The 26,855-nt window shown below is 44.2% G+C and overlaps 1 protein-coding gene across 1 annotated transcript; it reads right to left on the bottom strand.

Moving 5' to 3' along the window:
* Positions 1–7,606: 7,606 nt before the first annotated feature.
* LOC308154877 (alpha-protein kinase 3-like) lies at positions 7,607–25,619 on the bottom strand (the record flags this gene model as incomplete). Its single annotated transcript, XM_080528095.1, has 17 exons — positions 7,607–7,907; positions 8,615–8,663; positions 10,666–10,883; positions 11,241–11,329; positions 12,041–12,315; positions 12,470–12,505; positions 12,595–12,722; positions 13,155–13,302; positions 13,640–13,735; positions 13,910–14,330; positions 15,195–15,596; positions 20,966–21,317; positions 22,150–22,851; positions 23,350–23,467; positions 23,905–24,026; positions 24,464–24,499; positions 25,480–25,619. The coding sequence occupies 17 exons, from the start codon at positions 25,617–25,619 to the stop codon at positions 7,607–7,609; spliced, it is 3,633 nt and encodes a 1,210-aa protein (XP_080384221.1).
* Between the last annotated feature and the right edge of the window lie 1,236 nt (positions 25,620–26,855).

Genomic DNA, 26,855 nt, shown 5'->3' with positions numbered 1-26,855 from the left:
TGCTTGTTAGGGATTATGCAGCTTGTGTGGCAAGACCATCCTTAGAGCAACAGAGCAGTTTTAACATACAGTGTTTTGCATACTCACAATAATGACAAATCCAAACTGTTGACCCCCTTTAATGGCTAGAGTGATATTGTTGTTTAGTTCGTACTAAAACATGATTGGATTACCTACAGTAATACGCTAAAGATATATCCATTCTCTGATTCCTTTACAGAACCGAACTCCTCCCAAGCACGTGTCCATAGTGATAGGTCCACTAGGGACATCATGCAACAAATCGATGCCAATGAATAGCTAAACATAGTTCATAAGGAGTTTTTATTGTTTTTGAGGACACCAAAGAATGTTCGTTTTTCAAAAGTGCATTAACATATCATTAACATATCATTAGTCAGTATTTATTTTTAGTCCTCCAGCCCATTTAGATTTTTTCTTTCCCCCCTGAGAGGAAACAGTGTGAAAGCTGAGAGATCCGTATCAGAATGTCATCACTTCCTAGTCAGCAAAAGCAAGCTGGATGTTGGTAGATTACCGTGGCCCTGACAGTCAACCCAGTGATGTCAGCGAGGCAATTGTGGCCGCTTCCCACTTTTTGGTGGTTCAGAGATAAAAGTTGTTCAAATGCCATCTGCACTGTGACATTTAGGAGCGTGTGATGCTTTCCATAGAATCTGCTTAAATGGTCAGAATCACAATCTCCATCCAATTATAATTAACATCACGCGCAACAATGTGAGTCTAATAACCCTACCTGTGAAGAATTTGTCCTTGGGTATTATTACACCCAAGTCTTTTTTCTCTTTTATTTCATTCAGATCAAATTAGATCTCACTTATCCTCACTTTTTGTGCAAGGAAAAATATATTGCTGAAATGGATAGACTGCAAACCTCCTACAATAGCTGGATGGCACAAGGTCATTTTTGATATGATTCCTATGGAATATCTGACATATAGGTCTAAGTGTAAGATAAAGACATTCTATAAGATGTGGTCTCCGTTCTTAGATTATATTGGGTACCAGACTGGCAGCCATTGTAATGAAAGGTTTGGTGGATTACACTCAAGAAAGTACACTAATAAAGACTAATGTGTAACAGATCTGCAATGTATGGGTCACAATATTATTTACTGTGCTGGTGATTGTGCTGCCACTGTGTTTAGGACTGTAAGACTTGGATGTTGTCTCCGATGGGGGTGATCCCCCCATATATTATGGCATTTGTTGTGTCATTTTCTTTTCTGTTTATTTCTGATATGTGACATGGCCTCCCCCCCCCCCCCTGTTTTTTTGTTTTCGTTGCTGTTTTGTTTTGTTTTTCTTTGCTTTTTGTTTGTGTTTTTGTTTTTTGTTTGTTAGTTTGTAAAAAAAAAAAAAAAAGAGAAAGAACATTCTCTGTTATTGTTTATGGACAATGTACTGCATAACAAAGTGCAAAACTAGTTTTCTACTATTAATGGGACTGTAAGAGCCAGATATGGTCCCCCACGGATACTAGTTGTTGTTGTTGTTATGTCCTGTTGTGTACATGTCTCTGTGAAACTCAATACAAATATTAACCCAAAATTAGATCTCACTGCTTGAGAAGCCCAACATGACGTGCTCCTGCTTACGTGGCTAAGGGGCAAGGGGCGGCTGTGGCGCAGGAGGTAGAGCCGCCGTCTAATGATCTCAAGATCGGCGGTTCGAGCCCCGGCTGGCCACATGTCGAAGTGTCCTTGGGCAAGACACTGAACCCCAAATTGCTCCCAGTGAGCGGGCCAGCGCCTTGCATGGTAGCTTGCCGCCATTGGTGTGTGAATGTGTGTGTGAATGAGAGGCCGTTGTAAAGCGCTTTGGATAAAGGCGCTATATAAGTGCAGTAATTTTTTTCCATTTAATGATCATGTGTGACCTCACTAGTCTTATGGTTCACTGTTAAATTAACACTGTGTTGATTTCATTTAATTATCTGTAGTTGTTAACGTGCTGCTTATCACATCATATTAACAACTGTCTGAATAAACCAACATTGAGAGGATTCTTTCCCCCCTCCATAGTACTACTGATTGTGTGAATGAGTACTTTAAATGTGTCCATTAGTCTGCCTAGCCTTGGGACACTCAGCAGTGGGAGGTCTTCACATTAACTTGAATTAATTTTTTGGAGTGAGGTTAGCAATTATTTATGTACTACCATGTGACATTTCTATAATTAGAGCCTCTCAATATCCAAATCAGCTGTGTCTTGTCTTGAATCTCTATCCACAGATTACACTAATTGACTTGAGTTGAAGCTCTTTATGTCTCTCTCAGACCCACTCAACTGAGGTTTGAGATTGATGATGTAATAAATTGAGATTAATGCATGTTTTACTGTGCTGGTTTCTGGAGGAATCTGCTTGGATTAAAAAATACCTCATTTTTTAGATCACTGAGGATCAGTCCTGCTAGAACTGGTGAACTGATGATTCACTTGCTTAGTCAAATGTATCGATTGTAAGTCGCTTTGGAATAAGGCATCTGCTAAATGCCAAAAATGTAAATGTAAATGTAGGAGACTGACAGAGAAATGTAATTTGTCCGCCATGACACGTTTGTAAGATAGAGGACACACGTTAGACTGTATGAGCGCAAGCATACCGGGAGATGATGAGTTCCCCAAATAATATGATTGTTTTAGACTATCATATAAAGACTTGTCTGTTTGACACCACCAACGTGAAATCATCAGAAACAACTGTACTGCAATATTCCTGTTTGTACTGTATCACGTTCCTTGATTTGATCTATATAGTGGAAATCGGTTATTCTTGGATTGAATAAATAAATACCCATTACCTTTTAACCTGTTTATCATTAGTGACATTCCAAGATGTGTCCAGGAATGATGGAGTGTTCTAGAAGCCCATGGTAATGCTGTGTCCATGACTCCTGCTCCTGAAACAGCAGGGTTTAAAGGGTGAGGAGGCGTAGCAGGGAAACAGCAGAGGTTAAAGGGTGAGGAGGAGTAGCAGGGAAACAGCAGACGTTAATAGAACAGCCGTGCCTCTTTTACCTATTAAAAGAGCTGCCTCGGAGGTCAAATGACCCCCTCTTTACAATGCTCAAGCTGCTATTTACGCACAACGACCACTAGTTGCCCGCGTGTAAATTAGCCTGCTTCCTACACAGAAAAACTGCAAAATAGCTTTATACTAGTTTATCCTGGTGTGATTTCGAAAAATTTAAGAATACTGGGTGATAGAACGCCACATATCTAGGAAAAGTCATGAAAGGAGGGTCCTGAAATTTGATAGTGCAAAGATATAACCTTTTTGACACCTTTTTTTACTCACAGGCACTTCACACCTCATGGCTGTTCTAGTGTTAAAGGGTGAGGAGGAGTAGCAGGGAAACTATCTTAACAACTTTGCAAGTGAGCTCCCTTATGAGCAAATGGACTTAATTTTATAATTAATTAATTTTGCCATTTAGCAGACGCTTTTATCTTACAATTACGAATTACAGGGACATTCCCCCTGGAGTAACTGAGGGCTAAGTGCCTTACTCAAGGACACACTAGTAGTGGTGTGGTTTCAGGCGGGATTCGAACTCACAACCTTCCGATCACAAGTCCAACTCACTATCCACTAGACCACCACTACCCCCCCACTACTCCCACCACGACTTCTGTCTCGACCTGAGGGGATCTGATCAGTTTAAACCAGGGAACTGATCGCTAGTGTGCGGAGGTACGGGCCTTTCATTCTCCCTCCTTGGTAGACGGCGTGGTGATTTACATTTACATTTTGGGCATTTAGCAGACGCCTTATTCCAAAGCGAGTTACAATCGATACATTTGACTAAGCAAGTGAATCATCAATCCACCAGTCGTAGCAGGAAGAGTGATCTAGCTCAGGCCCGGGGGCCATTGGCAGTCGTCGTGATAGATGGAAAAAACTGTTTTTTTAAATTCTCATATACACACTGGAGAATCAGAGAAACAGTACAAGGGGGGCAGTAGAAGTCTTAGGGGACACAGTGCTGGGGGTAGTAGATGTCTCATAGGAGCAGTTAAGGTGTGAGCTGAAGAGATGGGTCTTCAGTCTCCGACGGTCAATGGTGAGTGAGGCCACTGACGGGAGGTGGCTGGCCTGGTGAGTGAGGGCACTAGGTGGCAGAAGTGTCGCACTGCAGTCGCCCAAATCTCCCCAAGCTGTCATCACCTCGGTCACGCTAACGGCCCCATGATCCCCCACCTCAGCACTCTCAGTCCCAGACCACACGTCACATCTCAGACCCCTCCCTTCCAGCCCTACACACACACACACACACACACACACACACACACACACACACACACACACACACACCTCCCTTCCAGCCCTACACTCACACACACACACACCTCCCTTCCAGCCTTACACACATAAACACACACACACATTTATTTTTCCCTGAGTTGGATGGTTGTTCTCAGGTTTGTATGACTTTCAAATATCAAACCGTTCCAACACCATTCCCAAATTTCCATGATTCTTTACACTTATGCCAGATATTCGATAATGCATTTAATCAGTTTTTATTTTTATTTTATACATTTTATTATCATTCGCATAGTTGATTCATACTGACAGAGCCATCGAAATGTTGACTGTGTTGGCAATGGCACATTAGAGACATTAAAAGCTCAATTGTGTGTGAAAACGGTGTGTGTGTGTGTGTGTGTGTGTGTGTGTGTGTGTGTGTGTGTGTGTGTGTGTGTGTGTGCATGCGTGAGTGTGTGTGTGTGTGTGTGTGTGTGTGTGTGTGTGTGTGCGTGTGTGAGTGTGTGTGTGTGTGTGTGTGTGTGTGTGTATGTGTTCCAGATGACAGCTCCTGACCCTCTCTCGCTGCCTATGACATCGGGTGCGTTCGTAAAATTCACTCTGAGAGCGCTGGAGGGCACACTGGGTTCAACGTCACAAAGGGACCAAGTAATTTGATTGGACAAGAGGCATTCCATGAGTGCTGATCAGATTTCCAGAGCGAATTTACGAACGCAGCCATCATGTGTGACACCAACTGTTATGATAAGTCACTGTGTTCCTGCTGACCCTCCCCTGACCCTCTCTCGCTGCCTATGACATCATGTGTGACATCATAAGGTCTGATGATAAGTGGTTAATGTGGAGTTGTTCACACCTGCATGTGCAGGCAGCCACAATCTACATCATTTTTAAATTTTAATATTTTTTGCCATTTAGCAGACGCTTTTAATCCAAAGCGACTTACAATTACGAATTACAGCGACAGGGACATTCCCCCTGGAGTAACTGAGGGCTAAGTGCCTTACTCAAGGGCACACTAGTAGTGGTGTGGTTTCAGGCGGGATTTGAACTCTCAACTGTCTGATCACAAGTCCAAATCACTATCCACTAGACCACCACTACCCCTAAACTATGGCTCACATGAATCATAAACGATTGACCATGATGAAGTCAGCCATTTTGTACTTTTGCACCACTCTGGTGGTAGAGTGCATATCTATAGCACTTAAGTAGGGGAAACAAATCAAAATTGCCACTCGATGTGTTCACTCCAACAGATGGCCCATGTGGTTGTACAACACTGACACCTAGTGTGCACAATGTGTACTCTCTCATCTGAGGTACAGAATGGCATCAGAGGGTGAACATTACCTACTCCTGTATTCTTATATTTCTAATGTTTTATATCACGTATCACTCATCAGTCCCCATACCCAATTATATTAATGTTTTTTTGCTTTCCCGGTCTGAAATATTACGATAGATAAGAATTAGGTTGTTATCGGCGGTCCGATATAGTAGTCCTATTCATAGCCGCTGTGGCGCTGCGTGTCATGGCTTTGTGATGACAGAACGCAATGTGACTTTGCCCTCTCAGATAACCGAGGTCGGCCAGACACCGCTCGGAACCTCGTCTACTGAGATAATGTGGGGTATAAAAGCATCCCGGCCTGACTAACTGACATACTGTACGGTGTTCCAGACAGACAGACAGGGCGGGATGCTTTTTTATTACAGTCACAGCCCCTCTCCGTTACGCTCGTAACTGATATGCATTTGTATTTCAAATGCCTCCAGAGTAACGATCACAATCCCTTGAGACAATAACACATCATATTTAATTGGACAGCTTCTTTAGATTCTTTGTCTTTTTTTATTTTACAGCCAGTGCGTTCAGGGAGCATTTTCTATACATGTTATACACTGTAACATGACAGGTTAGGATACAGAGCAAAAAAAGAAAGCACAGTGTCACAGTGTGGTGGAATACAATACAGTGCATATGGCTTGACCCATTCCTGAAAAAGGTCTGTGCAACATAATTCTATTATGTAGTAAATTCTACCAATCCATCTCAATGTGTTACAGTATGGGCAGTGTAAGGCTGCAAATCTATGTTGTGATTCAAGTGAACAAAAGCCATACATTTATGATGTATATATGTTACGGTACATGTGGGAATACGGTACATGTGGGAAAACTAGGGTTAGGGTTAGGTGCTACGTCGACTTGGTACATGCTAGCAAGTCTAACCCTAACTCTAACCCTACCCCTAACTCTAACCCTACCCCTACCCCTAACCCTAGTTTTCCCACATGTACCGTATTCCCACATGTACCGTAACATATACATGGCTCTGTGGTGAACATACATAACTATTCCCCTGCATTCTAGAACATTCTAGGACTAAAATCTGGATCCTTGTGCTCTTGGATTGAACATAACATTTGACTCCTCCAGCACCGTTCACATCTACCCTAGGATGTTCATGTAGTAGAAATAACACCATCCCATAGAGGCCGCGGCTGGGATGCAAATCGTGTGATCTAGTGATGTACGTGATATTAATTACAGGTACTGTATACACACAGTTCTGATGCTAGTAAAGATAAGCTGCATTGCTGTAATGCAAACAACTGCAGCAGAGCACCATCATAGTTTAAAAAACGTATTCCATAGCACTAGTTCTTCCTAGTGCTGCTAAAGAACTTGGGTGCTGTGTGTGACTTAGCTCTGTAGCTTCAGCCTGTGACGTGAGTATGTCACAGTTACCTTACTGCAGCGAGGTATGAAAATAGTCATGATTCTGTTGTGGGAACTGTCAGCAATGTGTAAGGAAATCTGCTAACACTTTACATTAAGGTACCTTTTGTAAAGGGTTTGTAAGCATCAACTGAATATCGAACAATCTAAATCACTGAGTTAAAAGTGTGTGTAAATGGTTTATAATTGAATAATAAACTGGTTATTTATTAACTAATCATAAACCATTTACAAGCCCTTCACAAAAGGTACCGTAAGGGTATCAGATATCTACTCAATAGTATTGCTGGTGGTAGTATTAGAACAGTTACTGATTTAATACCATTGTCTCTGATATTTAGCAGTATTCAAATTCTTCCCTCTCCTGATCTCTGATAGGATGCAGGGCTCTGTGTCTGTCACAGCTTGGGGGTCAGAGGTCACCAATCTTTCTCAGACTAGTTCCCAACTTCACCAAGCGTACTCTGGGCAAGGACAAAGCTGTCAGTGATTCCATTCGTGGTTCATTCGTGTTCCTTCATCGGGAAAAGCAGAGGCATTTGACAATGACGCTCTTTTTTACCTCATTCAGACAACCTTGGGAACATCTAAGGTGTTGTTGTTGTTGTTTTTTTTGCTGTCATCTGATTCTGCCTTCCTGGACAACCTGGGGCTTGCCTTTCTAGAGGTCTGGGGGCTGGAGGAGCCGGGGGCCGTCTTGCGCTGAAGCAGGGGACTCCTGGAGCCTTTAGACCTGGCCGGGGCCTGTAGAGAGTTCACAAGCTTCAAGGACCTCAGGCTGAGGAGGCCGCAGTAGTAGTTACACTGGTGCTGAGAGACGAACTGCTCAAACACTGTGGGGTTCCCCATGGCTGTGAGACCCTGGTACCTGATACAACAGTGTCAAAACACCCAGAACAGAATCAGAAACGTTTACAAGTGGCAGTGGCAGTTTGAAATTGTGGCAGTTTGAAAATGTGGCAGTTTGAAATTGCAGCAATTCGGTTGTTCAGTCTAACGTCACGCGTGACGTTTAGCAATTTCCGGGTCCAAATAAAAAATTCCCCGCACCAGAGTACCAGTTTACTAAAGCGGTAGAATGACAGTTCAATCGTTTTATAGACTCAGATCTATTCATACAACAAGGGACACAGCACTGAGGCATTTCGAAGAGAGCGCCTCAGCCAACGTTGGACCCGGAAACACGTCACGACTTAACAACCGAATACAGTTAGTAAAATGACTAGCTATTTGGACAGAAATGTTTTATTTGAAGACTTCCAATCTGGTTGTTACCCTGTCATAGCACTGAGACTGCTGATTCAGGTCAGCAGCTAGGCTTTTAACCAGAACTAGGAAAAGAGACCACATCATCCCAATTTTGGCCTCACTACATTGGTTACCTGTTCGTTTTTCTATTTGTTAAGTACTTTGTAACACTCTTTTAAAAATATGCTATATAAATAAAGTGTATTATTATTATTATTATTATTATTTATTATTATAATAAAATGCCTGGTGTTGAGTCAATGTCAATGTCTGTTTAACTTTTATGAACACAATGTTCTGACAAAACAACATAACATGGATACCAACCCTTTTGTTTTGATTGATATTCCAACATTTGTGATCTTGGTCTCAACACCTGCAACATAATCACATACAACAGAGAGTTAATTACTTTTCCATGATTCTGCCAGAAACAATGATTGCAGAGTTGCATTATTTATACAGGTGCATCTGAAAAAATTTGAATAACGTGGAAAAGTTCAATATTTTCTGTCATTTAATTCAAAAACATAAAATATTTAGAGCCTTTTTTGTTTTAATGTTGATGATTACGGCTTGCGGCTCATGAAAATAAAAAATCCAGTATCTCAAAATTTGTTTTTGTATGATTGAGTATTACACAAGACCAATCAAAAAAAGGATATATAATACAGAAATATCGACCTTCTGAAGAAGTATGTTCATTTATTCACTCAATACTTAGTCGGGGCTCCTTTTTTTATCAATGCAATGTGGCACTGCTGAGGTGTTAGGGAAGCCCAGGTTGCTTTGATAGCGGCCTTCATAGAATATATAAAAGTTTTACTTTTTGAATTAAATTCCGGAATGGAAGAATTTCCACGATGTTATAATTTTTGGAGATGCGCCTGTAGTCAGCTGAGTAATAATAATAATAATTCATTGCATTTATACAGCGCTTTTCCGGGGCTCAAAGACGCTGACAATATGGGAAAAACAGAAAACACAGAAGCAACAGATAACATGAGCACATAGAACACAGAGTTAACGAACAGGCACAGGGAACAATTAACACAACAATGTCCAGGGGGGGAGGGGGGTGGCAGGGTTAGGGGAAATGGTTAGGGGTAGGGGAGGTTGTATGCATGTCCAGGGGGGGGGGGGTTAAGCCCAGTTTACGCTCCTGCGTAAAATCGACGGCGTAGGCTACGGCGTAGCTTGCGTAGTACCGCGTAGCCTTGCGTAGCCTACGGCGTAGATTAACGCGCACCTCTCCAAAAATGTAAGTACGCGTCAGTTTCTACGCAACCGTAAGCTCTGTGATTGGTCCGCTTGGTAGAACATGATTCCGACAAGATTCCGACTCTCTCGTCGGCCAAAATGCGGAAGCCATGACAGAAATGTCATTTACTTTTTCTGTAATTACTTATTAATAAAGATATGATAACCATCGTATTATCTTTGTTTAATGTCATTTCAATGCATCATAGAACTTTTATTTACAACAAGCATAAAAAAAATAATCGCTATTATGCCTCTTTGAGTAGAGCACCCTATGGAAGCGTCAGGAACAGCCTTCCTATAAGGAGCGCGATTCACATTTACGAGATGTACAATCCTGTTTATTTAGAAATAAATTATTAGTTACATAATAATGTCTGTTCGTTGGCTGTTCGTTGGGTTTAAATTATATTTATGATAGACATATTTAATGTTAAGTTATCTATAAGAACTGTGATTGGTCCGCTTGGTAGCGTCACATTCCGACTCTCTTGTAAATGCGGAAGTCAGGACAGAAATGTCATTTACTTTTTCTGTAATTACTTATTAATAAAGATTTGAAAATGTATGATAACCATCTTATTATCTTAGTTTACTGTCATTTCAATGCATTATAGACATTTTCTTTACAAACAAAAATAAGTTTTTTGATCGCTATATTGCCGCTATGAGTACACCGACCGTCGGCATTGTCAGAATGATAGCGATAGCAGAAGGAGGTAAACATCAGTACCTACCCTAACCGGAAGAGGCACAGCACAGGGGCATAGAAAACACACTGCCACCTAGAGATGTGACGGTGTAAGAGCGACCTACGCAGAAGTGTAAAGTGCGAGACCCCTTACGTAGGCTACGGCGTAGACGCGCGTAAATTCGACACAGAAGCTTAAATCGGCCTTTAGGGGAGATGGTTAGGGGTAGGGGAGGTTGTATGCATGTCCAGGGGGGGGAGGGGGGTGGCAGGGTTAGGGGAGATGTTTAGGGGTAGGGGAGGTTGTATGCATGGGAGAACAGGTAGGTTTTTAGGTGGGATTTAAAAGTGGAGAGTGAGGGTGAGTCTCTGAGTGGTTGAGGGAGAGAAGTTTAGTTTTAGGTAGTTTTACGAGTAGTTTTCCTACCTTCAAGTCGGGTGAGCAGCAGGTTGCCGTTGGTCCACTGGTGGATCCAGTGCTGTAGGGCGCAGCACTTTAGCTCCGCCTCTGAGCCGGTCCTCACCACCAGCCTGCCCGTGGCGTCCAGCAGACAGTACCTCAGATAGACCCCCTTCAGGTCTGCCTCCACCGTAGCGTGAGGGATAGGGTTGGCTGGCCGGTACATCACGTAGAGGGGGATCACTCTGCGTAAACCAAGATCATAAACACAGTTGTTTGAGAGAGGATAGTGAGTGAATTAATTCGTATGGTAAATGGACTGCACTTACATAGCGCCTTTATCAAAAGCGCTTTACAGCGGCCTCTCATTCACACATTCACACACACATTCGCTACCATGCAAGGCTCCGGCCCGCTCACTGGGAGCAATTTGTGGTTCAGTGTCTTGCCCAAGGATACTTCGACATGTGGCCAGCCGGGGCTCGAACCGCCGATCTGCCAACCTTGTGATCATTAGACAGCGGCTCTACCTCCTGCACCACAGCCACGATAACCATCATATGTAACATGTGTGTATTAAGTTAACACATAATCTCACTTACTCCAGTGCTGGCCCGAAGTGCTCTATCACTCGTGCTTCCGCAGAGAATATTTTGCAGTATTCACGCGCCATGTTCTGAATCTTACATTCCTGTTAGAGAGCAGCACATACAGGAAATACTTGGTTTAGGCATTATGACTTTGGATAAATGTCATGTTTTACCTTGTGACATTTACTATTGATAATGAATAATCAACGGAGAACATGTGCGATGATTTTATTTTTTCAGTTTAAACCCATGGCTGCTCTAGTGTTAAATGACCCCACCCATGGCTGTTCTAGTGTTAACTGACCCCACACATGGCTGTTCTAGTGTTAAATTACCCCACACATGGCTGTTCTAGTGTTAAATGACCCCACCCATGGCTGTTCTAGTGTTAAATGACCCCACCCATGGCTGTTCTAGTGTTAACTGACCCCACACATGGCTGTTCTAGTGATAAATGACCCCACCCATGGCTGTTCTAGTGTTAAATGACCCCACCCATGGATGTTCTAGTGTTAAATGACCCCACCCATGGCTGTTCTAGTGTTAACTGACCCCACCCATGGCTGTTCTAGTGTTAACTGACCCCACCCAGGGCTGTTCTAGTGTTAAATGACCCCACCCATGGCTGTTCTAGTGTTAAATGACCCCACCCATGGCTGTTCTAGTGTTAAATGACCCCACCCAAGGCTGTTCTAGTGTTAAATGACCCCACCCATGGCTGTTCTAGTGTTAAATGACCCCACCCATGGCTGTTCTAGTGTTAACTGACCCCAGCCATGGCTGTTCTAGTGTTAAAGGAACAGTGGCCTGACCTGCTGGGTGATTTCCATGTTCCTCTCTGCCAGGTTGCTCTCCTCTTTGGCCCCGTAGGCGATGGGGTTGCGTACTTTGATGAAACAGGTGGTCCCCGACTCGAACACGGGCTCCAGGCCATAGATGACCTTTGCCCTGCAGGCCTTGTGGGAGCAGCCCTCTCCAATATGGGCCTCCACCATCATAATGCGCCCAAACAACTTGTTTCCCCAGCAACCAGTATCTGCCAGGCCCTTGGTGAACAACAGGGGAGTCATCTCGATTTCCTCCCCCACTGTATAATAAGAATAATGATAATGAAATTAATTTATAGAATCACAAATCGTTTCCACACCCAAGGGGAGACAGTGTTGAAGAACCAACAAAGCCAAACCTATGCATATTTTTAAAAATATATATATATTGATCGATTTATACAAAGATCTTACCTTCTCGATCCTCACGCAAAAACATGCCAGCAAGTACTGGAAAAAGCAGAGAGACACATTACTGTAATATGAGATAACTTGATTGTGTCTGAAACCCAATGTACTGTATGTGATAGGCTACATACTGTCCACACTGAGCAGGAAGTCTGTTGAGTCAGTCCCATATTCATTAGTGATCGTGCAGCCGTACACTCCACAGTCTCTGCTCGACGCCTGGACGATGGCCAGGGCCACCTGAGTCTCGTCTCCTGCACTGGGAGACAAGCGGAAGCAGTACAGCAAAGCTTTGGGTTACGGTACGTAACCCCATGTATTAAGGAAACCATCTGGTGACATGACAAAAGTGGCACTGCGTTGGACACCAGAGGGAAAACGCAAAACAGGAAGGCCCCAAAACAACCTGGAACCAGCGAACCATCGAAGGGGAGAAATGAAAGAGAGAGGATAGAGCTGGAACAGCATTGAGAAGAAAGCAAACAACAGTGGAGTGAGTGGAGATCCTTGTTGGTATTGCCGTTGATTTCAATTGAACAGGATAAGTCGCAGGACGTTCTTGGGTATTCTTCCAGTCATATTGCTGTGTGGCTGGACAGCGTATATGATCATGATGTATTGTTCATATTCACTTACAATTTCAGTCACAGTTGTTAAACAAAAATCGTCATAATTCAACTTCAAGACTTACCTTCTTTTAACTTCAACAATTTCCACTTCATCCCTGTACCACTTGATGGTAGAGTCGCTAAGCACATTGAAGAACTGGCACCACAGCTTCAAGTGTCCCGAGGCATCTGAGAAGGGCTCTCCCCTTATCTTACGGATAACCTGAGGAGCTAGAAAGAGAGAGAGAGGCGGGAGAGGGACCCCAACATGCACAACTAGGTAAATATATACACTTTCTTGTGTTTCAGCTTTCACCCTTAATATAGATACTATGTCAGGTAAACCTATCCCTGGAAGTTCTTCTGGCAAGTACTGTAGCTGGCCCGCTCTCATGAATGACAGTGTTAAAGCAAACAGGCTCTCAATAGCACTCCCCCAATAGCACTGAGTCTTAGCCAAAGGAAACAACAACACACAGTGGTTAGTTTCATTGAATAAGATGACTTCCTCAAAGCATGCCAATATCAACCTCCCTTTTCTGTAACACGACAGACAGAGTGAGTGTACCTTTAAACGGGTTGTGCTTTTTCTCCGTCGGTTTCTCCTCAGTCTTGACGGTGTCGGTCTGCGGGTCTGCGGGTTCCTGACTTTGCTTTTGGGGCTCTGGACCCACCCTCCTCCTGCTGGTCATCGGGGAGCGTCTCTCTACCGGAGGGGTGCGCTGGCCGTTGGGGTGCTGGAGCAGGAGAGACCGGCGAGACAGGCCAGGGGACATGGAGGAGGGGGGGGTCTCTGGGGAGAGCTGGCTGTCGGTCTGCGGGTCTGCGGGTTCCTGACTTTGCTTTTGGGGCTCTGGAGCCACCCTCCTCCTGCTGGTCATCGGGGAGCGTCTCTCTACCGGAGGGGTGCGCTGGCCGTTGGGGGGCTGGAGCAGGAGAGACCGGCGAGACAGGCCAGGGGACATGGAGGAGGGGGGGGTCTCTGGGGAGAGCTGGCTGCTCTTCGTGGGTCCTTCCTCTCTCTGGGGTTGGGCATCTGTTGCTGCTGCTGCCATAGCCTCTCCGGCTGAGAGGAAGATTTTGCGCCGGGCCCCGGATGCTAGCTCCCGCGGGGTGGCTGAAGGAATGGGGATGGGGGAGACAACGCTGTCTCCTCTCCTCAGCGAGGAGCCGTCTTCAGCGGTCGGAACGGTTGCTGAAGAGTCTCCGGTCTTTGGACATCCGTCAACGTTCATTTCTTTAGATGTGAAGCCGTCCAACTGAATGATCGGGACGGGAGTCGCTTGTGTTTCCGCGCCTGGAAGAACCTTTGTGTCAGGCCTTTGTATGGTCGCGCCAGAGTCTGGTGCAGTGTATTTCTGATGTTTTTCACTGACAGGTTGCAATATTGGGGACATGCTTTTTGCAGATCCACAATTGGTGTCCAAATGTTTCTCAGCGTCATAGGGAAGTGAGTTGATTCCTTTCGATAGCTCGGAGTGGGAAGAAACAATACTATGTTGTCTAATATCGTTTGGAGAAAGTGATTCTGAGGAATCCATGTCTTTTAATGTGTTGTCTAATAGTTTATTGTGCTCTGGAATGACAACAACATATGGGGTTGAGGTGGAAGGAACTGTAATGGCCGACTCCTGCTTTGGAGTAATAACAGAAGAATCGTTTAGATCGTTCTCAATCCCAGCATGACAAAGATGGCCTGTGTCCATGATACTATCACTACCCTTTACCCTTTGAACAGGGGATAGTGAAGTGATTCCCATTGAACTAAGCTCTGTAGGAGTCATAGCCCTCACCTGTGCCCTTAAGAGGTCAGCTATAGATCTCATATTGGCTACAGGTGTTGTTGTTAATGTTGTTTCATTGACGTCTGTAGGTTGTTGCTCTGCGATGATCGTATTTGGGATGTGGGTTGTGTCTGTCCTTTGTGGTTTGTCTGGAATAACATTGTTAAGAATATGGGGAATATCACATTCTGTTGTCTTCAACAGTCCATTCTTCTTCATTTCTAAATCTGATGCATTCACTGTTTTATTTTCAATGTTTTCGTTCTCAGGTGCGGCAACTTCATTCCATTTTTCAATTTTTTCGTCACGAACGTCTCTCTGTCCTTGTGACTCACTAACCGCATGACGCTGGACTTTCTGGTCAACTTGTATTTCTGTCCCTGCAACAGTTTTTATAGCTATCTCAACTTGGCCTTGCTGTACTGCAGGTGAAACTCTACACCCTGAGATGTTCTCACCACCTTCACCTAGGCTTTCGAAGGGTGACTTTTGTAGCTCTGTGAAAGGTTCTGTACGGCTTTCATTTGATCCGTTGGAATGACCCCGTGCGCTCTGTGTCGTTTCGTCAGAGGCGGTGTGGATGGGACTGTGTAAAGTCGGAGTCTGGTTGGCATCTGCCGTGACCTCTCGGTCTGATGGAGGCCTTGGTGGTGATTGTTCATCTGGCATATTCCGGGTGGTCAGAGTTCTCAGGGCGACAGATGCGTCATTCTTCTCCGTCTGTGTACGGGCCTGAGTAACCTTGAGGCACAAACAAGCAAGAGGGTTCCATGCTGTGAATTGTTTGTCCCCGTAACCATGACTACACCGGACATGCATAAACAAAAATATCAATGTTAAGGCAGTTAACGGCATAGTAGCACAATCGATGAGGAATTGTGAAGAAACGTACGAGACGTATGTTAGGTTAAAATGTAGTTAAGTAGCATACAGTAATTACATTAAGTGTGCCTTGCAGTAGCAAGCACACCTAGTTATACAAAATGAAACAGTGATATAGGGGATATGATTGGCCTATATCTATCTATCTATCTATCTATCTATCTATCTATCTATCTATATATATATATATATATATCTACACTTTCGACATCGACACTTTACAAATATATGTGAATGGTACAACATTTTTTTTTTTTTTTTTTTTAAATAGAGAAAACAGCTAGGCCATATAAAGAAACATTTTTATGATATTTATCTACTTTTTAAGAAAAGCTAAAGTCACATAGCCTAACTCTTAACCTGAAGTCACCTACATACTGATACGCATCATTTGTATTCACATAAAATGTGAAACGTGTAGTGGTGTCAGTTCTTCTGTACATAGCTGGCGGGTCAGCGTGATCTCAGTAAATCAACGATAAAAGGTGGGAGGGGAAATATGATCAGGCTAAAAATATGAATGCGGAATGAATCCTGTTTTCCATGTTGACCTCGTGGTGACTGCTGACCAGTCAGTCACTCAGTCATATTTACTAACTGGAAGCCACTCAATGAATGAAGCAATCCTGTTTTCCAAAGTTGTTACTCTCTGTTACAACCTGTTCTTGAGTTTACAGCTATGTCCCCTGGCACTGTCAACAGGGTTGGGGTTGTGGCCTGGGGAGGTCCAGTTGTCTAGCACCGCGGTAAACAGTGCACACATATGCCCATGTCGGCATTGGGTTTGAATCCGGCCCATGCCCTCTCTCTCCCTTCTTCTCCTTACTTTCCTGTTTGTCTTCACTATATCTGTCCAATAAAATGAAAAATATGAGTGGGACTGCCCCACTTAGAAAAAAAAAGAAAACAAACAGTGTTGGGGTCAATCCACATGTTTATCACTGTAAGACGCAACACGGAAATTCAGTGAATGAATTGGAAAAATCCTCAATTATCGTACTGTACAGTTCATACAGGTCCCACCCTACAGATACAAAATATATGGCAAATATTTTGGCAAAAACATAATTTTCCTCAAAAGTGACGTAAACCGGGGCGCTTAGGTGGCGTAGTGGATTAAGCGCTGACCATGTACCGCAGGGCTCCCGGTTCGATTCCAGCCGCGGACATATCCTGCATGTCATCCCTCCTCTCTCACTCACCCATCCTTCCTGTCATAATCTATACTATATCTGTCATTAAAAACAAAAATATGAGTGGGACTGAAAAAAAAAAAAACGTTAAAAGTGACATATTTTAAGAAGGTGGCGATATGGAATACCTCAGTGAGTACCTCAAGAGTTGCCTAATCAGTCGCAGAGACGACAACATCAGGACAAGCACATTTCAGCACCGAAGTCCAGGACGAGAAGGAAATGGTGACTGATACCAAGTGTGTTTTTTTACCAAGTGTTTGCTGATCAGTGTTTGGCGAAAGGCTCTTTAGTCGGTAACATAGCGCAGGATTTGGGTTTGGATTTAAAAAGACTGAAATCAGGTAAAGCTCGTATTTATACTGGAGACAGCGCAGAATACATCGAGCGCAGAATACATCGACGACCCCCCCTCCCCCACCACCCGGAGACTCTCTACCGAAACCGTGGAACAATGGGCAACCCCCCCCATCCCCCAATCCTCAACTTGACGATGACCTGAATGGAGACTACTGACACTGTACATACTTTGTGTTTTGTCCCCCGCCCCCACCTGTGGTGTATGTCCCCACCTGTCCTACCCGCTGTACATACCTTATGTTTTGTTGTATTGTTCTTCCCATGTTGGATGTATGTTTATCTTGTAGATAGTACTAGTTATTTGTCTGTATTATCTTGTAGATAGTACTAGTTTTTTGTCTGTCTTACATGTAACGATGAATTGAGTATCAAGGACCCCAATTGAAATAAGCCAGTGGCTTTCTTGGGTTTTTATCCTGTTAGTTGACCTTGTATGTAATATGTACTTTCATGTACCTACTTCTGCAAATCTTCTAATAAAGTTCTCAATCAATCAATCAATCAGTGCTGAGATTGAATCCACATTAAGCACGTGTTTCCACAGTCTCAGGGATCTGAAAACCATCCGATATTAGCACCAGAGGCTCTGATTGGACCTCTGTGTCATGTGACACTAATATCATATAATATAACTCTGGAATGACGTTATTGTGACGATTTCCATTGACCAATCAACGGTCTGCAGCGTCACATCGTAGCACGGATAGTACCTTTCGCTCTGAGTCAGGAAGGGAAGCTAACATCAGTACGGGTACTACGGCCCGGTAGCGTCCTAACGATTCCCACCCGAGTTGGGGTAGACCACGCCAACTTCTGGAATATGTAGGGGTGTTCTCTGTATCTTGTTCTTCCGCCCCGCAGGTCGTTCCGCAACCCCATTGGATTTTAGCTTTTGACGTAACACGGGGTGCACGATTAGATATAGGTTACCCATCTCTGTATGCAACTCGGCGGCGCTGAGTGTGCCGCGGGCCAACGGTCAATGTTCGCCGCGGGCACGGCCGCAAGCGGACGGGCGCGGCTCTCATTGCCCTGTGGACCCTGGAACGCGCGCCTATTCTTGTGTGTCAGTGATTGTGTTTGTGTTTGAGAAAAAAATAATAATAACACCCCTACATATTCCAGAAGTTGGCGTGGTCTACCCCAACTCGGGTGGGAATCGTTAGGACGCGGCCCCGGTACGGGCCAGTTGGCAGTGGAGAAAGCAAAACAAAGCGGGAGCACGGGTTCTGGTACGGTACGGTACGGTACGGTAGTGGAAAAGCCCCATAACAGTGGATGAGACGAGCCCTTAAATGACTAGGAGGACCAATAACAGTGCCGCTACTACGAGGTTCAAGCTGTGACACTGTTTAGATGTGAAATACTAAGCATGTAAATATAATTATGCATATACAGTACCAGCCAAAACACACTTTCCCATTCAATTGAATGGGGGAAGTGTGTCCAAACTTTTGACTGCTACTGTAAAGGATATTTATATTTACATATGCGTACTATTTCACATCTAAACAGTATCACAGCTTGAATTTAAGGTTAGCATGATTATGGTACACATGTTGTACAGTACCACTTATAGTTTAGTTTCATTCTTCCACGGTAGGGGGGGGGGGGGGGGGGTAGGCTATTGTGGATGCCTTGTCTCATAGCGCCCACAGCTGAGTATGTGACGGAGGAGTATGGGAAGATTAAGCCCAGACTAACATCGTGAAAGGGAGTATTTTAAAGCTTAGTGAAGGCAGAATGGAACTTAAACAATTTTAAAAGAGGTGCTTTAGTGGTCCAGAGGTCTGCCTCTACCTCAGCACTTAAGCTCAAAATTAAGATCACAGTATAGATAGTCTACAGGCGGGACTACCTTGACAAGGTACTGTGTTATACCACCAAAGCTGTTATTCAATGATACAAGTAGTACAATATAATAGATAGGTAAACCAATCCTATATCAAAAAGCAAAACATTTCAAACACAGTCGTTTTTAGGGCCACTAAAAACGACTGCTTTCAGGCCCTGTTTGGATGTGGAATGTGACTAAGGGCACTAGGACTTGGAGTAATCATACTCACCCTAATAACTTGTTAGCAACATGGAATATTTCTCAGCTTTGTGAAAACACTGGGGAGAGCACCTTGAATGTGACAACAAGGATATTGTTTCCCCTGGAATGTGTATTGTCTTGCCATCCCTGGCTGCAACATAGGATTGGATGTGTTGTACTGTCTAAAGAGAAGTGTAATGATGGATGCACCAAAACTCTCAGGAATAGGGAATATCGCATGGCTGGAACCTAGAATCAGAATCTTGTAAGGCATTGTCACAGTTCCGTTCCGACAGTTCCGTTGTTCTTTACACTCTCATGCTCTATGGACCTATCGCTAAGCCACGCCTCAAAAGTCACTACAGGCAGAAAACTCGGACAAACAACTCGCTAATATCTGAAGGTGAAAAGCTTCTAGACTAAATATTCTAATATATACTATATATACAGTATATATATATATATATATATATTTAAAAAAAATCTGAGTGGGGCAGTCCCTCTCATATTTTTCATTTTATTGATAGATATAGTAGAGATTTAGACAGGAAGGATGGGTGAGAGAGAGGAGGGATGACATGCAGGATATGTCCCCGGCCAAAATCGAACCGGGGACCCTGCGGTTACATGGTCAACGCTTAACCCGCTACGCCACCTAAGCGCCCCTAGACGAAATATTCTTGTCATCTTAAAAAAAAACATATTACATATTACATATTACTTGCTGTGGTAAATCAGAAATCAGAAATTTGCCAACTCCCGCCATTGTAAGTCATTGAATGTCATTCAGTCACGGTCGGTCAGTCAGTCACTGTCAGTGAAGCGTTGTTTGTTTGTCCGAGTTTTCAAAGGGGACGTGGTCCATTGCTTCTTTGCCAAGACCTTTCTCTCTGTTGCTACTCTGTCAAACAAGTGAAAACTATTGATGGTCAAATCCATTGCCACAAGCCACACCTCAGACCACACACAAGCCTTTCTGATCCTCTGCATTGAGGTTTTTCTTTGTTGGCCATAATGAGGTATTATGTGCAATGGGACTATACCTGCTGCTGTATGTAACCAGTGCATGCATCATTACACATACACATAGGCCTGTTCACAGTCACACAGAGGCACACTTGTAAACTATAAATAGCCCTGTTGGTGCTTGGAGTGTTACTGATCTGGCCTGTGTTGAAAAGGCAGAGTGCTCCTGATGAGCTCATAAGGGCCGGGGCCACTCACCTCTCTCTGCGGCCCAGCCCGAGACACAGACACATTCTCCAGGTCGTTGCTGTTGTGTGTTTCCTTCTTTCCTGACAGCTGATCTTCTGGCCGTTCACACGCGTGCCGTGGCCGGTCCCCCTCACTCTCGCACGGTGTCGCTATTGTCTCTGAGCCCCTAGTTGTATCCGCTGTATCCACACGGATGGAAGTATCTGATGTAGTATCTCTCATCCCAATCTCAAGCATTGCTGCTCTCGAGACCTTGACTGGATCTTCAGTTGTATGTGTCACCGGTGGTTTGGTGGTACTGTGTTGTATGTGTTCAAAGGCTGAGGGCTGGTCATCAACCTCCATGGCTACAGCATCCTCTGAGTGTGTTTTAACGTCCCCTGCTTTGGTATCGGACACAGTTGGGTGGGTTAATTTCAGACTTGGTTGGGGTTGTGGTTGTAGTTGTGGCTGTGGTTGTGGCTGTGGTTGGGGTTGGGGTTTTGGTTCTGGTTGTAGTTGGGGTTGTGGTTGTGGTTGGGGTTTTGGTTGTGGTTGGGGTTGGGGTTGTGGTTGTGATTGTGGTTGTTTTTGTAGTTGTGGTTGGGGTTGGGGTTGTAGTTTTGGCTGGGGTTGTGGTTGTGGTTGTAGCTGTGGTTTTGGTTGTAGTTTTGGCTGGGGTTGTGGTTGTGGTTGTAGCTGTGGTTGTGGTTGTAGTTTTGGCTGGGGTTGTGGTTGTGGTTGTAGCTGTGGTTGTGGTTGTAGTTTTGGCTGGGGTTGTGGTTGTGGTTGTAGCTGTGGTTGTGGTTGTAGTTTTGGCTGGGGTTGGGGTTGTGGTTGTGGTTGTAGCTGTGGTTGTGGTTGTAGTTTTGGCTGGGGTTGTGGTTGTGGTTGTAGCTGTGGTTGTGGTTGTAGTTTTGGCTGGGGTTGGGGTTGTGGTTGTGGTTGTAGCTGTGGTTGTGGTTGTAGTTTTGGCTGGGGTTGGGGTTGGGGTTGTGGTTGTAGCTGTGGTTGTGGTTGTAGTTTTGGCTGGGGTTGGGGTTGGGGTTGTGGTTGTAGCTGTGGTTGTGGTTGTAGTTTTGGCTGGGGTTGGGGTTGTGGTTGTAGCTGTGGTTTTGGTTGTAGTTTTGGCTGGGGTTGTGGTTGTGGTTGTAGCTGTGGTTGTGGTTGTGGTTGTAGTCGTGGCTGGGGTTGGGGTTGTGGCTGTGGTTGTGGTTGTGGTTGTAGTTTTGGCTGGGGTTGGAGTTGTGGTTGTGGTTGTAGTCGTGGCTGTGGTTGGGGTTGGGGCTGTGGTTGTAGTTTTGGCTGTGGTTGCGGTTGGGGTTGTAGTTGTTGCTGTGGTTGTGGTTGTAGTTTTGGTTGGGGTTGGGGTTGGGGTTGGGGCTGTGGTTGGGGTTGTGGTTGTAGTTGTGGCCGTGGTTGGGGTTGGGGTTGTAGTTGTGGCTGGGGTTGTGGTTGTAGTTTTGGCTGTGGTTGGGGTTGTGGCTGTGGCTGTGGTTGTGGTTGTGGTTGTAGTTGTGGCTGGGGTTGTGGTTGGTGTTTCACACGATCCGGAGCTGTCTCCAGACAGGCCGTAACACTCTCCACCTCCATGACCTCCTCCGGGGACTGACCCTGTGAGTGTCGCCGAGACGCCGTCAGACACGGCGCCGCGCCAACCTCTTCACTTCCTGTTCCTGTTCCTCTTTCCTTCTCCAACACCAACATCTCCGCCAGGCTGTCGGACTTCACGCTCTCCGCTCCGGTGGAGATCTTTATCTTCTTGTTGACGAAGGGCGCTTTGGGCGGGTGTGCGGTGAAGGTCTTCTGCACCGAGTCGTAGACGTACTCGTGACTTGACTTGCTGCCGTTCTCCTTCCCCGCGGCGGCCTGCTCGGTGAAAGCCTCCGCCCCGTTAGCGACAGTTAGCTTCGCCTTCTCCTCTCCTCCTCCCTCCACAGCGGGGTCACCTAGCCTGGCCTCGGCCTCCGCATCCGGGGTCAGAGTCCTCTTCTCCATGGCCCCTTCGACGTCGTCCTCCTCCTCCATGGAGCTGGGGTCGCTGAAGCTGGCCTCCATGGGGGACCGGCGTTTCCTCTGGGAGCGGTCTGGACTGACGGTCCTCAGTTGCTCCTGGCGAACAGAAAGCCAGAGATGGTTTTCCGGCTTGGGCTCGTCGAGCGTCTCTCCGCGTTGCTTGTTTTGGGCCTTGTGTTTGAGCTTGGCGAAGTACTGCTGGTGGATCTTGTACTCGCTCATGGTGCCCACCTCCAGGACCCCCGAGCAGGAGACGATGCCCTTGCTGTTCCTGGCCGACGCCTGGTAGATGGCAGCGTCCTCCACGGAGCAACTGGAAGAAAGAAGAAAAAAAGTACTTGTAGATGCTGTGTATCACTTCGTCTGGTCCAAGTAAAGTAGCCTTGAGAACCGATGGTTCTCGAGTTGAATGGCCGTTAGGGGGCAGGAGCCTATATCCTGTTTCCGTAGCGTGAGGCAGCTTGATGTACAAGTACACCCCCTGGACATGACGTTGGTATGCCCCAATCCAACCCTTAATGCTTGCTGAGTGCGAAGCAGGGAGGCATCGGGTACCATTTTATAGTCTTTTGATATGACTTGGCCGGAGATTGAACTCACGACCTCCCGATCTCAGGGCGGACGCTCTAACCACAAGGCCACTGAGCTGGTGTAATATAAGTCCAAGCCAATCCGGTCCAAGCTTGGTTTATATATAAATATCAGCATTAAGTATTTTTGTATTAGTCCAAATCAAAGTAACATCACGTTAACGATAGCATAGCAACTGCAATGAAATGACAATTCTAAGCATTTAAACACTTATACATACTTGTAAATGTGTAGGCAATGGTTTTGTCCATCTCGGGATATTTCATATTTAGGTAGTCCACAGTATCTGTCCAGTTGTATGTCGTCTTTATACCAGGTCATCTCAGGAACCGGATAACCTGAGAGAAAGAAATTGAAAGAGATTGAAAAAGTGATATGAAGACAAAATACACTGAGAATTTTCTTTTCTGTTAATTTCTGATATGTGACATGGCCCCTTCTTTCTTTTCTTTTGTTTGTGTTTTTGTTTTTTGTAAAAAAAATAAAAAATAAAATAAGAAAGAACATGCTCTGTTATTGTTTATGGACAATGTACTGCATATAAGGAAGTGCAAAACTAGTTTTCTACTATTATCTGGGACAATAACCTTCCCCACGGATACTAGTTGTTGTGGTTATGTCCTGTTGTGTACATGTCTCTATGTGAAATTCAATAAAATATTAACCAGAAAAAAAGAAATACACTTAGCAGTGAGCATGTATAATCTTTAGAAACACACTACACACTCACACATAAACACACATGTACACAAACACACGCTGCAGAAGAGATTACCTGACACCACACAGTTGAACTTGACATTACTGGTTTCAGACACTGCTTTTGACTTTACGGTTGTCTCAAAGGATGGCTGGGTCTCCTCTGTTAAATGTGACATAACGCTACAGAGTGTGCTCCTGCAAAACACAGTCAGCTAGTGAGCTCAAGTGTGAACAATGTCTTCCACCTACTGTACTCCCTCCCAAATTATCTCCTAAATAAGTCATTTCTGTATGATATAATATAGACACATTGAATTAGAATAGTTCATCCTGCAGTAACATTTCAGTCATTCAAACCAGTACTTCTTGGATGTGACCAAAACAATTCCATTTTTAATTGGAAATGTACATCCAAAAGTAGTCTTACCTTGTAATGCAATATCTGGTACAGTTCTACATGGTTTATCAGCCAATTGATGTTTATCAACACCACAGAACTGCCTGATGGATGTACATTTATTTTTGGATTTTCAATCTCTCTGCAAAAGAGCAATATAAGCAAAGCTAAAGCAAAAGAATTGCTATAGCAAGTGTTAGTTAAAATAGATTTTTGAAGAAATGCGTGACAGTACCTTGGCCTGTATTGAGAATACCTGTGGTTTGAGTGGCTATGCAGAAAGGAGGCAAATAAAAGCAGTTTTTTAAGGCATGATGAACATGAGCATGAATGAAGAGTTACACATGGACTAAAGAACACATAAATAACACATACCACAATCACAATCAAAACGATCATGTTCAAACCTTGACCATGAACAACTCATTATTTTAATGTTCTTTGTAATCTTTGAGAATTTCCATGATGATGAATTTACAGCAATGAGACACACGACACCACTCATAACGCACCCAACACAGAACACACTGAAGCATCATGGCATGCAGCTATGTTGCAAAAGCATCGCATTGATGATAGGATGTTCACGGATGAGTCGTTCTTGCATGCCTATAATCATGACTATTGACTGGGTGTTTATAGTCTCTTGATCTCTGTCTGGTGTTGTCTTCCTCAGTCTCAGAGACAGGGTGCTGTACTGACTGTTTCAGTTAATTACACATTATCAAACCACATCGAAACAGCTTCAGTTAGTTTCATAGAATAATTGTGATGCTAAACTGTATTATTATTATTTTTTTCCATTCATATTGATGATCAATAAACTATCTTTACTTGGTTGTGGTACTGGAAAGAATGTCATATATTCATTGAGAAGCATAAAGATTATTTTCCTTCTATTTTTAAATAGGTGCTTTTTGGAAGATGGTTTGCATTTTTAGAGGCTTATGCAGTGAGATGCAGTTTATTTATAAAGGGCTGACCTTCATGGTCAGTTTAACGAGGCAACGAGTGTTTCTGTTTCCTATCAACAGGGCTCTAAACACCATGGAAACTAAACACACACACAGAAATATCTCAACCCAATACACTCTAACGCACTGACTGTTTATTTTTAGTAGTATCAAACATTTCAGGTTAGTTAATCTCAAAGCAATGTATGTTGTAATAACTGTATGACTGTGTTATAATTCACTCAATGTTGTTGTTATTACACAGTCGTTTCCAGCGAGGGTAGTTGAGGGTTCCTACCTGTTTTCAGGCCTGACACTAGAGAGGTAGCTAGGCCCCCCGCCAGCTCTGACACTCCCAGTGACGTCATCACCATTGTTGAGGCTGGATGATCTCCCGTCTCCAGAGGAAGAGCGTGATAACAGCCTCCTGGAGCTCATCTTCCCACCAGATAAGGTTTCACCAGAGTCTCAGTCCCCGGGAGAAACTCCTCAGGGATGTAGCCGAACGCAGAACGATGTCCCTCCACAATAAAGGTTTTCCTCTGTGACTGTCCGAACCAGGAAGACAACCGCTAAAAGGGGAGAGAGAGGAGAGAGAGTGACAATAAGAACTCAAACAATAGAACTCAAACAAACTGGAGTAAAAGTCCCTATCGTTAGATTATAGGTGACTGTCGAATCAGAAAGAATTTCCCTGTGTTCTCCCATTGGTAGAAACATGACACCGTACACTGTAGGATCTAACATCAGTATAGGAGATGCTTTGTAAAAGTAAGCTGTTAACAGTATTTCTTCTTCTTGTTGACACACCCATGACATCATCCGATATTGACAATCTAATCTTCCATAAGACCCCTGCGGGAAGAAAAACTCACCATTCATAGGTTTTCTTTTTGTCCTTTGAAAGATACCCCACTGCTCTGACTCAAGCCCCTGCGATTTCCAATCAAACATGAGCATGCGTAGCTGGTTGACACTATTTATAGTAGGCCTACAAATAGGCACACAGGAACCACATCACATTTTCCAAAACTAGCCTTCGGACCATTTTTAATAAGTACAATATCCCCCAAACACCAAAAAGGAAATACTTCACTTGTAAAGAAGAATCCATAGGAAAGCACGCGGATGAAGCGTAGCATTTTAAATCCATACTAAGCTCCTGTCAGGGCAAGGTCATCCCAGATTTCGTAGCCCTCTCCAAGTATGACGAGTTGATTTAGGAAAAGTTTAGTACTTGGTTACCAATGGATTACACACCCTCTAACCAGCTGAGGGTCTTTGGTGCGGCCAGTTGGATGACTCAAACGCTTTTCCTCAAACAGGGTACCTAGAGCGTGATACGGACTTGTCCTGAAGTATCATATGATCCTGTCAATCAAAATGATGACACCATCCTTAGAAGTCCATTAATATGGGCTGTAAAGTCAGGCATCCAGTCACACATTGGATTACTTTCCCAACATAAAAGTGTTCAGTTACCCTGACCTACCCCATGCCACAGGGGGGCTTGTTGATTCTGAAAACAACAAAACACATCTACATCCCAAATCTAAAGTCTAAAATATACTACTAAACTAAAACAGATTGGCAATGATTGCTTCTCAGCATGAATTATGTGATAGTGACGTAATACATGACAGGTTTATTTATGTCACATGTTGTGACACCGAA

The sequence above is a fragment of the Nansenia antarctica genome, assembly GCF_963989245.1.
Source record: "Nansenia antarctica genome assembly, chromosome: 4".
In the NCBI taxonomy this organism is placed as follows: Eukaryota; Metazoa; Chordata; class Actinopteri; order Argentiniformes; family Microstomatidae; genus Nansenia; species Nansenia antarctica.
The sequence above is the reverse complement of the archived record's forward strand: the minus strand, read 5'-3'. Positions and strand labels throughout refer to the sequence as shown.